The sequence below is a fragment of the Cupressus sempervirens genome, chromosome 4 (assembly GCF_028749045.1).
Source record: "Cupressus sempervirens isolate cs-2001-9-10 chromosome 4, ASM2874904v1, whole genome shotgun sequence".
Classification (NCBI taxonomy): domain Eukaryota; kingdom Viridiplantae; phylum Streptophyta; class Pinopsida; order Cupressales; family Cupressaceae; genus Cupressus; species Cupressus sempervirens.
Genome location: NC_143121.1, coordinates 72,396,689 through 72,411,411, shown reverse-complemented (window position 1 = coordinate 72,411,411; position 14,723 = coordinate 72,396,689). Strand labels below are relative to the sequence as shown.

Sequence of the window (14,723 nt, the reverse complement as noted above, 5' to 3'; positions counted from 1 at the left end):
TCTCAAGAAGTATTTTTATATTACCTGTACGGAGGGATAAGGAGTATATTATGACTTTGTAATATAAATTCTATTTATTTTATTTTAATAATAAAATAAAAAGTCTTTTGCTTATTTTTTTTAAATGCCATGGAGATTTAAACTATAGGCAAATCGTCCTTTGTAATTTTTTTTGGAATTCTGTATACAATTCAAATATCAGGTAAGTGGATAAGGTCATTTAGCATTTTTAATTTGATCATCGCAGATATTGTGAAATAAATAATTGTTTCTGCATCTGCGTCTAGTTTGTCTCCCTACCAAAGGAGTTATAATTCAATTTGGACTAATTTAAGATTGCGTAATAATTCATCTGTCACATCTTGATTATTTAATAGTTGGCAGTAAAGTGTGTAAAACATTATACAGTGTGTAAAATATTATATAGTTGTACGTGATAATTCAATGAAGTTGACTCTATTGCCCGAATGAGCAGAGGCACTGGTCTTTCTATTATTGAAGTCAGAAAATCTATAACTTCCTACAAGCATCAATTCCATTATTTACAAATATTATGTAATTCAAGCACTCAGTATCCAGTTTCAATTTCATCAAGTTTGAGGACCTTGCTAGCCGAAGAACTCCAGAAGTTTAAATTCGCTATAGAAAAGCCTTGAACCAAACAGTCAGCATTTGAGGTGAAAGTTTACCCGCCTAGGTGTAGCGAAGCCTGAAGTGCAGGGGAATACAGAAGTATTCCTGTTCATTAGCCAAAACTGATTGAGAAGTCCTATCGGAGAAGTGGCAAGTTCTTGGATTTCCAATTTGTGGTTTTGGGAACTAACACTTCCCTCACTAGATGTTGTGAGGTTTTCACACCATCGCCCCAAAATTTTTGGGGACCCCCTTTTTTCTAATCGCCTTGGCAAATTTTTGGATTGTCCAACAATTTTGAGTTCTAAAAAATTTCACGCCTTGGCACCTTCAGGACAGATATGGGGAGGCTTAGCTTATTTTCACCCGGTTTTCTTAACTTGATTTTCCAAAGCTATCAATTTTGTCCCTAGGCCGAATAATTTTCTAATTTAATTTCAACTTGGCAGGATAAAGTTGTGAATTTTGTACTTAGACGTTTTCTTTTGAAAATTTGGTTTTAACTCTGTAAATTTGGATAATTTTCAAAAGAGAAATTTTTTTAGACTGAAGTTTTTGGAAAATCTCAAATTTTTTTTTTTTGGTGAAAATTTTTTAATTTTGTTGAAATGTGAAAAATTGCAAAAAATCGATTTTTGGTTCTAAATGTAATTTTAAATTTTAATTTTTTAATTTTTAGCTTGGCAAAATCGATTTGGTAGAAAATTGCAAAAAATTGACTTTAATTGGATTAATTTGCCTTGAAAACTTTTAAGTTTTTAATGAATTTAGTAATTTATTATTGAAAAATGACTTTTCGTTAGCCAAAATACAATTTTAATGACGTATTAATTACTAAATCCTCATTAAATGGAAATATTTAACACCCTCAAGGCACCATTTAATTTCGTTTTGCAATTGGAGCTAACTGGTAAATTTAAAAGTGCAATTTTCTTTTTGGTAAAATTAATTTTTTTTAAGCTAAGTATTTAATTGTGGGCCTTAACTTGAATTTAATTTTTGTTTTTTGTTTTCTCCTAGACCATGTAGGCCAGCTTTATGGAGAAAGAAAATTGGCTATAAAAGGAATCTCCTCCCCATTTCATTTTCACAAATCATTTCTTCCTCTCCATGTGGGCGAATTTTGTGGAGGAGCAGATCTTTTCCAGACTTGGGCGAAATTTGTGGGAGCCGAATTTTGTGGAAGGCGAAATTTGTGGGGGCCGAATTTTGTGGGAGCCGAAATTTGTGGAAGATAAAATTCTGAATTTTTTCAAGAGGCTGCGATTTTTGCCCTAGGTTGGGTAATCTTATTTGGAGGTGAATTGCATGGTAAATTCCTGATTTACAAAGGGATTTGAACTTCTTGAAAGTCATATCCTAGGTTTTGAAAAGTCGATGTAAGTTTATCGGTTAAGGTGAATTTTCATCATCTAGAGTTACAAGGAGTGCTTAAGCTGAGATATCCATCTTTCGTTCTAGGCTAAGGATTGCTCCGCTTGGTTCTTCTTGCCTTTTGGTCCACCACTCTACCATCCCGTAATAGGGCGACGAGCATGGAGGATGATAGTGCAAGTAAGAATCCCAAGCGGGCGAACACTAAGAAAGACAAAAAGGATATGACGCCCAATACTTCCTTCTTCTCGAAAATGAAGTGAATAACCGACACCAATATCTGTACAGTGGACATGATACAGATGAGGGACAGACTGAAGGAAGGACAATCCCCCTTGGCTATAGGTAGAGGTAATTTCAAATCATTTAGAGTTGCAAGGAGTGCTTAAGCTGAGATATCCATCTTTCGTTCTAGGCTAAGGATTGCTCCGCTTGGTTCTTCTTGCCTTTTGGTCCACCACTCTACCATCCCATAATAGGGCGACGAGCATGGAGGATGATAGTGCAAGTAAGAATCCCAAGCGGGCGAACACTAAGAAAGACAAAGAGGATATGATGCCCAAAACTCCCTTCTTCTCGAAAATGAGGCGAATAACCAATACCAATGGCGATACAATAAAAGGATATACGAATGGCAGTTGCACATCACGGCCCAGGCATTGACACTTCCACTGTGACCATGATGAGTGACAACGGCGTAGCCCTTGGTTTTGAAGATATCAAAGAAGAGGATGTCAGCGAGACAGATTTTGGATCGAAATTGGAGGAGTTGGGAAAGGTTGCCATTAGGAAAAAGCATTTGAGCACCCTTTCCTCTCTCAGCGCTTTTATTGTATTTGCAAAGGAATATGAAACGGATCATGAAAAAATACTACAAGCAGCGAACAGCATGGCAAAGACAGCGGAACTCAAGGCAAAGCACAGAAGGATCATGAAAAAATACTACAAGCAGCAAACAGCGTGGCAAAGACAGCGGAACTCAAGGCGAAGCACACACCTTGTCCTCCTATGGAAGAAGTTAATGAAAGGCTAGCTAAGTTCATTGCCTTAGCTAAGAAAATGAAAGAAAAGGGAAGATTTATATTAGAAGATCATTTGATGTAAGCCCAAGTGGCAATTTCCCTTTCTTCTAAAATAGGACAAGTGTCTATTTTTGATTGGCCACCATTTTGGTGCCTTCTCATTGGTTGCCAACTTTTGCACTTTTTTCATTGGTCCATTGATGAGGTGGCGGCTTCTCATTGGCTAATGGGGTGGCAACCCTAATTAGGGTTTTGAGGATCTAATCTGGATCGTTGATCTTGTTTTAATCTCCACCGTCCGTTGTATTTCTGGCCCCTATAAAAGGCCATTTGCTCTCATTTGTAAAAGGTTGGAGAAATTGTTGCAAAAATAATACCAAAATTGTTCTCTTTTTCATTGTTGCGATTGGCATGTTGATCAAGAACATTGGGTGTTATTGCATGTTTTCTACTTCCACTTAGATTTTCTTTCAAGTTGTTTTAAGTTGGTTGCATTTGAAGTTGTTTAAGTGAAGTTAAAGTAGATGGATAGTTGTATGGTAGCATTGGTAAATGTTTGATAGGAATCAATACTAGGCCACTGGCATCCTAGCGGCTGGTTGGGAAGCTTTGTGTGGTAAACTAGTCTATTATTCCTTTGAATCATTGCACCTGTGGAAGTGAGGCCACTGGTCAACTCTCATTAGGTTCGATCCCCGTCCATTTGCTAACCTTCCATTCATAGGAGTAGAATAGTAAGTAGCTGGGTAGTCGAAGCTTAGAGAAGCAAGTTAGAGTAGATCAAGTGATAGAACTCATCCATTCACCTTCCACAACCATCGCTTTCCCATCAACATCATCATCGGCAGACACACCCTCCATCATCGTGACCATCAACATTATCTGCCTCCGCACATTTCACAAACTAAGTCACCATCACTTTCATTCCACCAAAGTCCAAGTCATCCTTGAATGAATAGCGTAAGGCCGCTTACGTGATTACCAGCAAATCACATTGATAAAATTGAGCGAGTATCCAACGGTGTAAGGAACATTGGAGTTATACTCATGTCTCATGAGCATTAACTTTTCAAGACAGGAGTTGTATGTTTGATATCCTGTATCAAATATTCAAATCCTAATATGTTATGTAAGTGATACAAAACTCGCATCAACACTAGATAGGATAAGTTGTTCAAATACTCACACAAAGCCCTGTTCTCACTTTTCACTTCTCAGTATTTTCCTTCTAACTTCCTCATCTTCTCCATTATGGCATGGGCGGAGTCCTCAAATTCTTCAATGACCTGCTCCCTAAAGGCATGTCCAAGATCCAAATCTATCACATTGTACTCATCTTTAGCAATCTAGTCCTTTGTTTTTCGACTATAGGTACTATAATCTGTAAAGTCCTAGATCTATATTCACCCCTGATGAACTTTGCAAACTTTTTCACCTTGCCTTTCTCGCCTGGCATGTTGACTCATTTCAAGATTCCATGTATTTCCTTCTCATGGCTCCTCTACAACCTTTGCCTTAACCAATCTGGTCTAGCAACACGTTGGTCATGGGCTAACAATCTTCTTGTTCTTGTACTACTCTTCCATTAGTTTCATCCTAAGCAATGGGACTTTGTTGTTGCATCAAGAACCTCTATTTCTGCAATCAAAATTTTTGTCTTTGTTATAAAAACTTGTCTCCATCATTTCTAGTTCTAATATCAAGCTTTCCTCAATGGAAAACTCTTGCTCTCTAACTCTCCCTTGGGAAAATTCTTGATAAGCATCGATGCTCTCCCTATCCTATACCAGCCTAGTCATCAAATCATCCTATTGTATCCTTCTTCTGCTTGTTTCAACCTCTCCCCTTGTGGAAGTGTCAATCCCATAGTGGAATCTAACTAGGTGATGACGCAGTTGTCACTAATCTCTACCTCTTCTACTAGGGTTCTTCACTATGCGAATCAAGCCCCTTCCTCAATTGCACTTTGAAGCTCTTCCCTTTTCCACGTTCAGCATTCTTTGGTGGAATTTCTTCCTCTTCGATTGTTACTCCAAATGATTGCCCTGGTCTTACTGCCTTGCCCCGTCAATTTATAAGTTAGGCTATCCTTAGACACCCTCAGTTTGCTAATTTGACTCTCAACCCATCATTTTGTAAAGTATTTCACAACTAATGCATATATTGAATCAAGATCTGATATCTCCTTCTTGGACCAATCATACGGCTAGATGGTCTTCTCCCTTTCCACCTCACATCCTTCTCCCTTTCCACCTCATATCCAAACTAGATCATGTTGATATCTTCCTCCACATGATTGAGTACTTGGGTGATTTCGCATGATCTGATATTGAGTTGTAATGTAGAATACATTCTCATTTTGATCTCGTACTCATTTGTAGTGTCTGCCTAGAAGTCTTCAAGGTGTACCTTGTGTTGATATTTCACACTAACCACCTCTAATCCTATTGTAGGGATCACAATCTAGTCTTGTCAATAAAAGTGCTAGACGGTATACATGTTGCTTCGTTGCTGATTTTTCGACTACTCGTATACATGGGTACATTTCAACTTCATCTCCTATTGTACTCTGGAATTCAAGTCCCAACCTCCTCTTTCTCTTTTGAATCTTATCATATGTCATCAGTTGCCTGGTGACTTCCAATAGGACCATCTTGTCAATTGGATACCTTAGGAGTTTGTATGGTTCTAATGAAAATCTGTTTAGTTTGATGTAAGAGATTGAGAATTGGATGAGCCATCCTCCATACTTCTCTATTAACTTCATCACCTCAGCTGATAGGCTCATGTATAATTTACCTTGTCCAGTCCTAACAATGCACATGGCCAAAGCATCATTGAATCTCACGAAGTCATCCTTAGCATACAACTATAACTAAGGGTCAATCGTTAATCATCAAGCAGTGTGAACCACTTCCTATTTGTTGTTATGTGGAGCCTAATCAAACTCAAAGGTTAATTTCTCCCTACTTCATTCCGCGTGGTTTCCCCCCAACTTATTCCACGGGGGTTTGGGGACAGCTCCCCCAAGACAAGGTCAAGGGGCAACGCCCCTTGTAGGCTCTTCTTCGATTGACTTAAATATTGTAAAAGGCATCGGCTGCTATTTTTCTATTGGACGACTTATTCCAGCCCTAATTTTTTAAGAGGCAAAAGGCTTGGCTTAGGGTTAGGGATTTCATTATGTATGATAGAGTAGCTTCTTGTGGTGGTATTGAGTTATAAGGGATTGCATATTGTAATAATTGTAATCACTAGATAATAGGAATATTGGACTTGCTGATGAACGTAGCCCAGGGATTGGGTGAACCATGTTAGAGATTTGTATCTTGTGTTCTCTTTCGTGTGCTTTATTATTTTATGATATTCGTTATATTTGCATGTAATTGTTATTTATGTCTCGTTAAACCTAACACTATTGCCCCTTAAATTTGTACCCATGAAACCCTGTCATCAGAGCTAGCATATATGTGAAATAGGAGCTCATGTAGAATTCTCTTGACTGCTCAAGATTCCCAAGTTGTTCATTTAGTTTGTCCCGTATCATTATAGCCCATTCCATGATGTTGAGTCCTTCAATCAATGGTTCAACAAAATACCACATCCACGGTGCAAATGTGTAGGATCGTGGGATCCCAAAAATCAAGATCAAATCTTTGTACTCTCATTGGAAGTCTAACCAAACTAGTTGTTTGGGTAACTTGGAGTGGTGAGCCTTGTTCTTCCATAGCCACTTATGATTTATCACCCCATCGCAATGCTCAATCCCAGCAATATAAACTAAAGTGCTTGGTCCTTTGACTTCAGCACTCTATATATTGAGATTTTGAAAGCTTCCAAGTTCGCTGGTGGAGAAAGGTGTATTAACACTTTGCCATTTGGATATTTAATTGTTTTGTCTTCTGAATTGTAATGTCTTAAGCATTCTACAATCAACTCTACATGTTGGAAGGCAGAAAGAGAACCAGCTGCAGCCATGATCCCACTTTTGACAATCTGACTAAGGCCAAGTATGTGGGATCATGGACTTTATACGCAAACATCCTCCTTTTGAATTCACCCATGTCAAGAACTCCCAGATTTGTGTCATCCATGTTTTTCCACTTCAAAACAATCTTTGATTCTCGATAAAACCCCCTCTGCTCATTCTTGATCGGGGCCAATCTGAACAAACTACCTCCTCTGAGATATGTCATAATGTTGGAAGGCAGAGTGCAGATTGAACCCTTCCACTTGAGGAACAAATTGACTTTGGAGAAGAGAGTTTTGAAAATTTGTTATAATATCTCCACTCTCTTTCTAGAAAGAAAACTTCTCTCTCCTCAAGAAATCCATGCCTTTTCTCTGATTTTGCAAAGTTACTATAGAATTTTTTTCCTTCTAAACTTCACAGCTTTGTTTCTTGACTTTTCAGCTCAATGCAACTTCACCTCTCTCTACAAGATGATTCTCCCACCAAGATTTTTTACATCACTGGGAAATTTCATGTTTCTTCTTTGAAAATTCACTCCACTTCCTGAATTCTTCAAAATACTGAGCTATCTTGAGAACAAAATATAGACATGCGACCCCTGGGCTGCTAAATTAGCAAGGAGTTAATTTTGGGCAACTACATTAAATTTCCTTCCATATTGCCGTTCCAGGAGAGATTCTCTGACAAGGACCGCCATTTGTCTCCGAGTTTCTAACATTTTTAAAAGATGCTATTTTGAGTGCTTTAGCTTTTTCAAAAGCTAAAATACGGACCCTACCCGGATCAGAACGAATCCATGCACAAATATGGACCCAGATCAGACCCAGATCCGGGATCCACATTCCAAATCCAATAACTATAATCTCAAATAATACACCATCTTGGAAAAAAAACAATCATGTGGTTTTCAATTTAAACAGCACGATCTTGCACAGTTACTGCCCCAAATCCTTCAACTGATTGAAACATCAAGAGATAATTAAGTTGATATCTAATAAGGACAAAAACATGTACACCCAAATTAGATCAAGTTTGAGCGTTATCCTTTGTAATGTCCACTATTCTCCTAGCACATCAAAAAAATAATAATAATGCTAACCTAATATTGTTTTCTCCCACAGGCTAGAACATTAAGTTAATCAGAGAAAAATGTGACAATACATAAAGGAGCAAAAAGCTTAAGTTGAATTCTTAGCTCTTAATTATTCACTTTAAGTCATAGAAGGGGCCAACTTAAATTACCACTTAAGTATATCTAGGTGTTTTCCACATGGTGAGCTTTATTTTTAAAGTGGAAAAAATTGTAGATTAAATGCCTCTAAGTTCAAAGGCAGAAAATAGGGAGGAGATGGAATGCTTTTTGGCTGGAGGATTTTTATAATAGAATCAACTGGGGTCTGAAGCTCATTCATTATGCTATTATATTGATTTTTATTTTATCTATGCTAGCCTCTTCCCCAAGAAATCTTCTCCGGATGCAAACCCTGGAGATTCCATGCTTGGACGCAACCCCAAGCATTAGAAAGTAATTTTTCATTTAATCACAGCTAACAGAGGAGGCTGCAGCAGTGTTTTTGACAGATTGTAATTCAATCTTGAGCCAAAATCCGAACATTCAGCTTCAGAATATTAAGCACATACTGATGTGAAATCACTGTCTGCTGTTAATAGTCTATCAGCAAAGGTATCACAATGCATGCACCCAGTTTATCATTGCTAAACGATTGATAAAGAAATAATGGGATTCATTTTATGGTGGTGTGATCTGGTATGTAGGAGCTTTTTGTTTATATTCTTTGTAAAAGCTCCAATTGCGATGATCAGTAATAGACGGCAAATTCTTTTAGACATTTCAAATTGTCTAATGTCTAATGTAAGAGAGTTTCATGCAAATAAAGAAAAAATTCCATAATATTTGTATAAGCTTTAAATTTCCTATAAATTATGTGGTTTTTGTGATATATCTCCACAAATCTTTGTATTGCTCATAAGAGCTGCCAGTTAGGATATTTCATCTTTCTGTGGATAAAATTATAATTCATATATCTCAGATTACACTTTTTTGCAACTACAACAGAAAATCTTAAAATGGCTTCAACTAACTCAAAAATGGTACATCATTAAATAAATGATAAATCAGATTCACTTAAAGATTTTCTGGTAAAATTTTGTTACCAGATGGCAGATACTGATCTCAGATTTTTAAAGTTTATGTCACTCTATGTTACATCCCATATTTTTGCCCTAAATTTTTATTTTGATCATAGCCGTTGGTTTAACGAATTAATATCATGTGAAGTGAGTTAGTTAATTATAGCCGTTGTATCAATTTATTTCTTCTTGATCTTGTGAAGCAAGTTAGTTAATTATAGCCGTTGTATCAATTTATTTCTTTCTGACCATGTGAAGTGAGTTAGTTAATTATAGCCGTTGTATCAATTTATTTCTTCCTAATCATGTGAAATGAGTTAGTTATTTAGACGTTGATGAAATCTCTAACGGTCACTAGATGATCGACAATGGTTTTGAATTAACAATTAACATATCTTGAATTAATGTCTTGGCAAGAATGTTTGTTTGAGAGATTGCAGGAAGAAGATTGAAGAGAGGGGAAGCATTGCTAAACGAGGTCATCGGAAGCGGATGGTCGATTGGTCCAATCGTCAAATTTGACAGATTTGACCTAAAACTACCCTGGCTAGATTATTAGGATTTGACAACATGTTACATGGTGGAACCACATGAGCTATAAAAGGAACATTATAATAAATAATATAAAATAAACATAACTCATACCTTTAAAAGAATTATCAAAGAATTTATTATTTAATCATTATTATACACTCTCAAATACGAACATATGTATATAAAAATAAGGTGACACCAATACATTATAAATTATAATCTAATGATGCCACCTTATCAATACATACACATGAACATAGATAAGGATACATAATAATAATAAAATAATAATAACAACTCTTGAACTTCTTATTTTCTTTCTTTTATTTCCCTCTTTCTTCTCTTTAATCATTTTGAATAGCTTTCGAATGAGTTCTTGTAACTAAAGGAAGCCGTAGAGTCAAGCTTTTTCTTTTTAATAGAGTCTCATAATCCTATCAGACCACACTCTCTCTTGATTCTTTTTTTCTTTGCTATCAGTGGCTCTTTAAACGACTAAGATTAATTTTGACTAACATCACTGCTCATCCGTTCTTCTCCATATCACCTTCACATTCCTTGTCCGTGGGAATCAAAACAAGAAGCAGAGTCCTTTCTCCCGACCACAGAGCATTCCGAAATATGACAAAGGTGTCACGTAAGACTACTATCGAACCACGATTTCTTTTGTATTATTTCTTAATGCTAAGTCAGTTGTGATTCATGTAGAATACAATTCATATACCGCTGAATCCTTTCTGTATTTCTTTCCACATTATTGCACCAATCATATATCTTTTGAGCCCTTGATGCATAGAATCCATAACACCAATGCCTATTTATTTCAGACTGAATTCAAGGGGATATTAAATAGATTTTAGAACATGGAATCTGTCAATTATATCATTGATGTTACTTAACCATGATAGTGTATCAGTCATGCATAAACAATTATCTTAGCTCAAATTTTATTACATTCATTTATATCACACAGAGGTGAAAATGATATATTGTAATCTGAACATCGAGGAATTCACCGACAATGTTGCCATTATAGGTGACGAGGTGTAAAGCAAATGCAGTGGATATAAACTCACGAGCACCTAGGAATCACTAGCATGATAGCTTGAAATGGTGAGGAGGTGTAGAGAATCTGCATAAATAAGAACAGAATCAGATCAAATAAAAAAATGCTGAAAAATATAATAGCTCATGCATGTTCCAGTTATGTAAAATGTTGTCAAGTTGGGTGGTGGAGATCGGGTTTGTAGACCCAACTTGAAATCCTTGGCCAAGGTAGAAATTAGGCAGATGTACTGAACATGTGATCTTTGTTGTTTGTCCAGACGCTTTAGTTATTTTGGAGAATAACTGTTGGGACACTCAACCCACCTGATTACTCAGATGGCTAGGCTTATGAACATCCCAAGCCCGACCCCAAAGTAGGGAGGAGGGTCGTTCTATTAATTTAGGATGAGTGGGGATAAGTAATGGTCTGCGGTTGGGAGGTTAAGCCTATGTCAATGCTTCTCCTCTCACCAATGTCGAGGCTTGGACAACGAAATGAATGGATTCTTTCATTATCACTATATGTCTCTTTTACTTTAAATAGAATAGAGAGATATTATAATTGCTAGATAGAGTAAACATTTAATTTTATGTTGTACAAGCATTTCAGTTGTTATACTTAGCCGTTACTTTATTTTCAGTTGAATACGTTAGAAGTAGTTAAATTGTTAGCAAAACATATATATAACATTACTTCTCTTGAAATCAGCAGAATATGTAAAACAGTTAGATTGTGAAGAGTTTCTTTCAGTTATAATCAGATGGTAGAAAATCATTGTCATGTGAATTGGAATCAGTTACTTATAAAATTAGATTAATATGAGTTTTAAATTGGTTATGAGAAATTCGTATGTTACACTCTATATGTGTAATGCAAGTGATGTGAGCATTTTAGATTTCAAAATGGAGTGGTCATTCGGCAATAATATTTCCTAGCAATATTTTTCAAACTGGCGTGGTTATTGAAAACCTCATTTGCATGAATATCTGCTTAGGGTTTTATTATCTTCCTGCCTACAAGTTCCAAGAGTACTCGCTAGCCACAACTGATCTACCCTTTTGCTTTCTGAAATGTTGTCATGCCCGCCTTTCGTGACTTTCAAAACAATTGAACCAATAGCTATAAATATGATTGATTAATCTCTAAAAACTGATATAGAGAGAGGCTTTTACATGTAAGCAATATCCTTGCACCAGATCTCAATTCCATGTTCTATCACAATTGTATTGCTTAAGTAATATCAACAATTTATGATGATAACCCTACTGGAAAGGGTAAGAAGGACTATGATAATGACTCCATATTTAAATGATTGTAGCAATACTCAGATATCAATGTGGCAATTCCAAAGCCAAATTTGTGAGAACAGAAACCATAAGCCTATTTTGACAAGAAGTAAAATCCCAAAACCAAAAGGTGTCTAGCACTGTGGATGTTTGGTTGAATAATGGGATGAGTGCTACAAATAATCTATAAATGGAAATTTGAAAACGAAAATTTTAACATAGTGAAACTTAAAATGATCTAAGAGATTTGATTTCAAAGCACGGCAAAAGCAAATTGTGAAAAATGGGGTCGAAGAAAAACATATTAAGCAGGAAAAAACGTAACTCTAAACCTGAAGCAAACATTACCAAGATAAATGGCATTGAAGGATTCTAACCTGGGCCTTGTCTGCTAGCTGCACCACCAATCTTCCCACGGGAAGTGGGGACTCGTACAGGAAACTATAATTGATACATTCTGACCTCATATAACGAGACAAAACACGTCCATCCGCAGTAAGCCCTGCAATAGCCACTCCAATATGATCATCTACCTTAAAAATCTTCTTTTGATAGGAAGAAAACTCTGAATTAGTCTTCCCCACACTCGCTAGAACCACATGAGTTTTGGATTTCAATCCAACTGCAGCGCTGCCCTGCTTAACTGCTTCCATTGCATATTCTACCTGAAACAATCTCCCTGCAGGACTCCATGTGGTCACATCAGTATCATACTGGTTCCTGAACATTTTTAAGGCTTCAAGTGTACCTGAGGCTACTTCTTGTCTGTGTCCCAATCGATACTACTGCTGTGTTAGGTCTTAAAATCGGAGTAGAACGAGCGGTTCGCTCCGCAGGGAGAGATTTATAAAATGAAGTGAGAACAACTCGGAAACCAGAAATGAAAGGAGAAATGGAATAAAAGTAGTGCAGTTGTGGGTAACTATAGGGTGCGGTTAAGTCAGCAGGTTTAAAATTGCTTACAAGGTGCTAGGTACCTTCCCCTCGAAGCAACGCACGGAAAGTTCGATGTCTCATGCTTTCGTTTAGTCCAGCACCAATCAGATTTTAGATTTCCTTCATATAGTAATGTTTGCAAAAAGTTTTGTAATTTGCATAATTTTTTGAAATTGAAAAATACAATTTTTTGAAAAGGCTCATAAAGAAAAAAAGGCAATGAAAAAATTTAATTTTCTTCAACGAAAATACAACTATTTTTTCCAACACCTCTATTAATGCAAGCATTAATTGCAACTCTATCTTTTCTTTCCTTGTGACAAGTGGATAAATTTTATTAAAAAATAATCATTTTCCTAACACCTCATGAATGCATTAATTTCAATTTTACCTTTTTCACATTTGTGACTAGTGGACAAACTTTTTTTTGAAAGACAATCACTTTTAATTGATGTTTATTTTTGTAATTTGTAAAATGCTATTAAAGGTTGGACTACTTGGATTGAAGACCATGATCACATTTTGGATTAATTCTCATTTTTTTTTTTTGTATTCTGGAAAAAACTGATTCATATTGTGCGAGTTAGCTATTTTTTGGATCTCAGTAGAACTAGATGGTTGAGCTTGGTGGTTGAGGCTTGCCTCCCCTGCTCTGATTTTGTACTCATTTCTTTTTGAATGTTCGATTATTTAATTTAAAAAAAGTATAGGTATTTTAATCAAATATAGACATTTTAACTCTTTTAAATTGTCAATTTCCAAAAATTATTTTTTATATAGCTTAATTTCATATTTATTTTTATTTTAATTTTAATTTATATATAAGTTTAAATTAGAATATAGTTTCTTTTATTTTGACATATCTAAACCAATGTTTTTAATAGATTTATTGTTTATTTTTTATTTTTATATATAATTTTTATTATATTGATATTTTTAATTTATACTTTAAAATACATAATACTAATTTTGTATCAATTTTAATAAAGTTCAAATTGTTTAGCCTTGTATATTATCAACTTTATTTATGATAAGTGTGTTTGGTTTTTTTAAAGCATAAATGTTATTTTTAAATTAATTTATGTTTATTTATTTTTATGCATTAGATTTAAGCTTAATAATATTGTCCACCTTCTTCAATTAGATGAATTTATCGCTTAAACAAGATATATCAAACAATTTCATCATTAAAATTAATCAATTTAACTCTTTTTTTTTAAATTATATAATTTTATCTATATCTTATATATAATTAGTTTATAAATATCTTTGATCTCATAAATGTTCTTTACGATGTCATCTAATTTTAATTTACCATGATACTATAATATTTATTTATATATTCTTTTACTATTTTAATTAATATATATCATTGCAGTTATATAATTTAATAATATACTGACTATACTCTGTAATTTAATTTAGCTTACCACTATAATATTCTATTTGTCATTACTATTTATTTGTTATTTTATTAAACTAAATATATTATATTTTAACCAAAACCTACTTTAATCAACCATAAAATCACGAAGGCAGGAACTTTGGCGCTTGCACCCCTTGTTTATGAGAGAGGTTACCCACTTCTTATATTTTGGAAAAAATATCGTAGGTTAGGATATATTTTTAATTGACTAAAATGAGAACTTAAAATCTTTTTAAGGATTAACATTTATATTCTTTTTGATGGAAGTCATCCACAAACAAGTTCTAGGTACTTGATATGGGCCTACACGTGCCTGAAACCTCTTCGACTAAGAAAGGAG

At 35.1% G+C, this 14,723-nt stretch overlaps 1 protein-coding gene across 1 annotated transcript in view; it reads right to left on the bottom strand.

The window, feature by feature from the left end:
* LOC149560002 (proteasome subunit alpha type-1-B-like) overlaps positions 1-13,056 on the bottom strand; it is a 65,039-nt gene extending 51,983 nt beyond the window's left edge. The window contains exon 1 of the mRNA XM_089824407.1: positions 12,399-13,056. Within this exon, the coding sequence (XP_089680533.1) occupies positions 12,399-12,749 (351 nt within the window). The 5' untranslated portion in view covers positions 12,750-13,056. The remainder of the gene's footprint in view (positions 1-12,398) is intronic.
* Between the last annotated feature and the right edge of the window lie 1,667 nt (positions 13,057-14,723).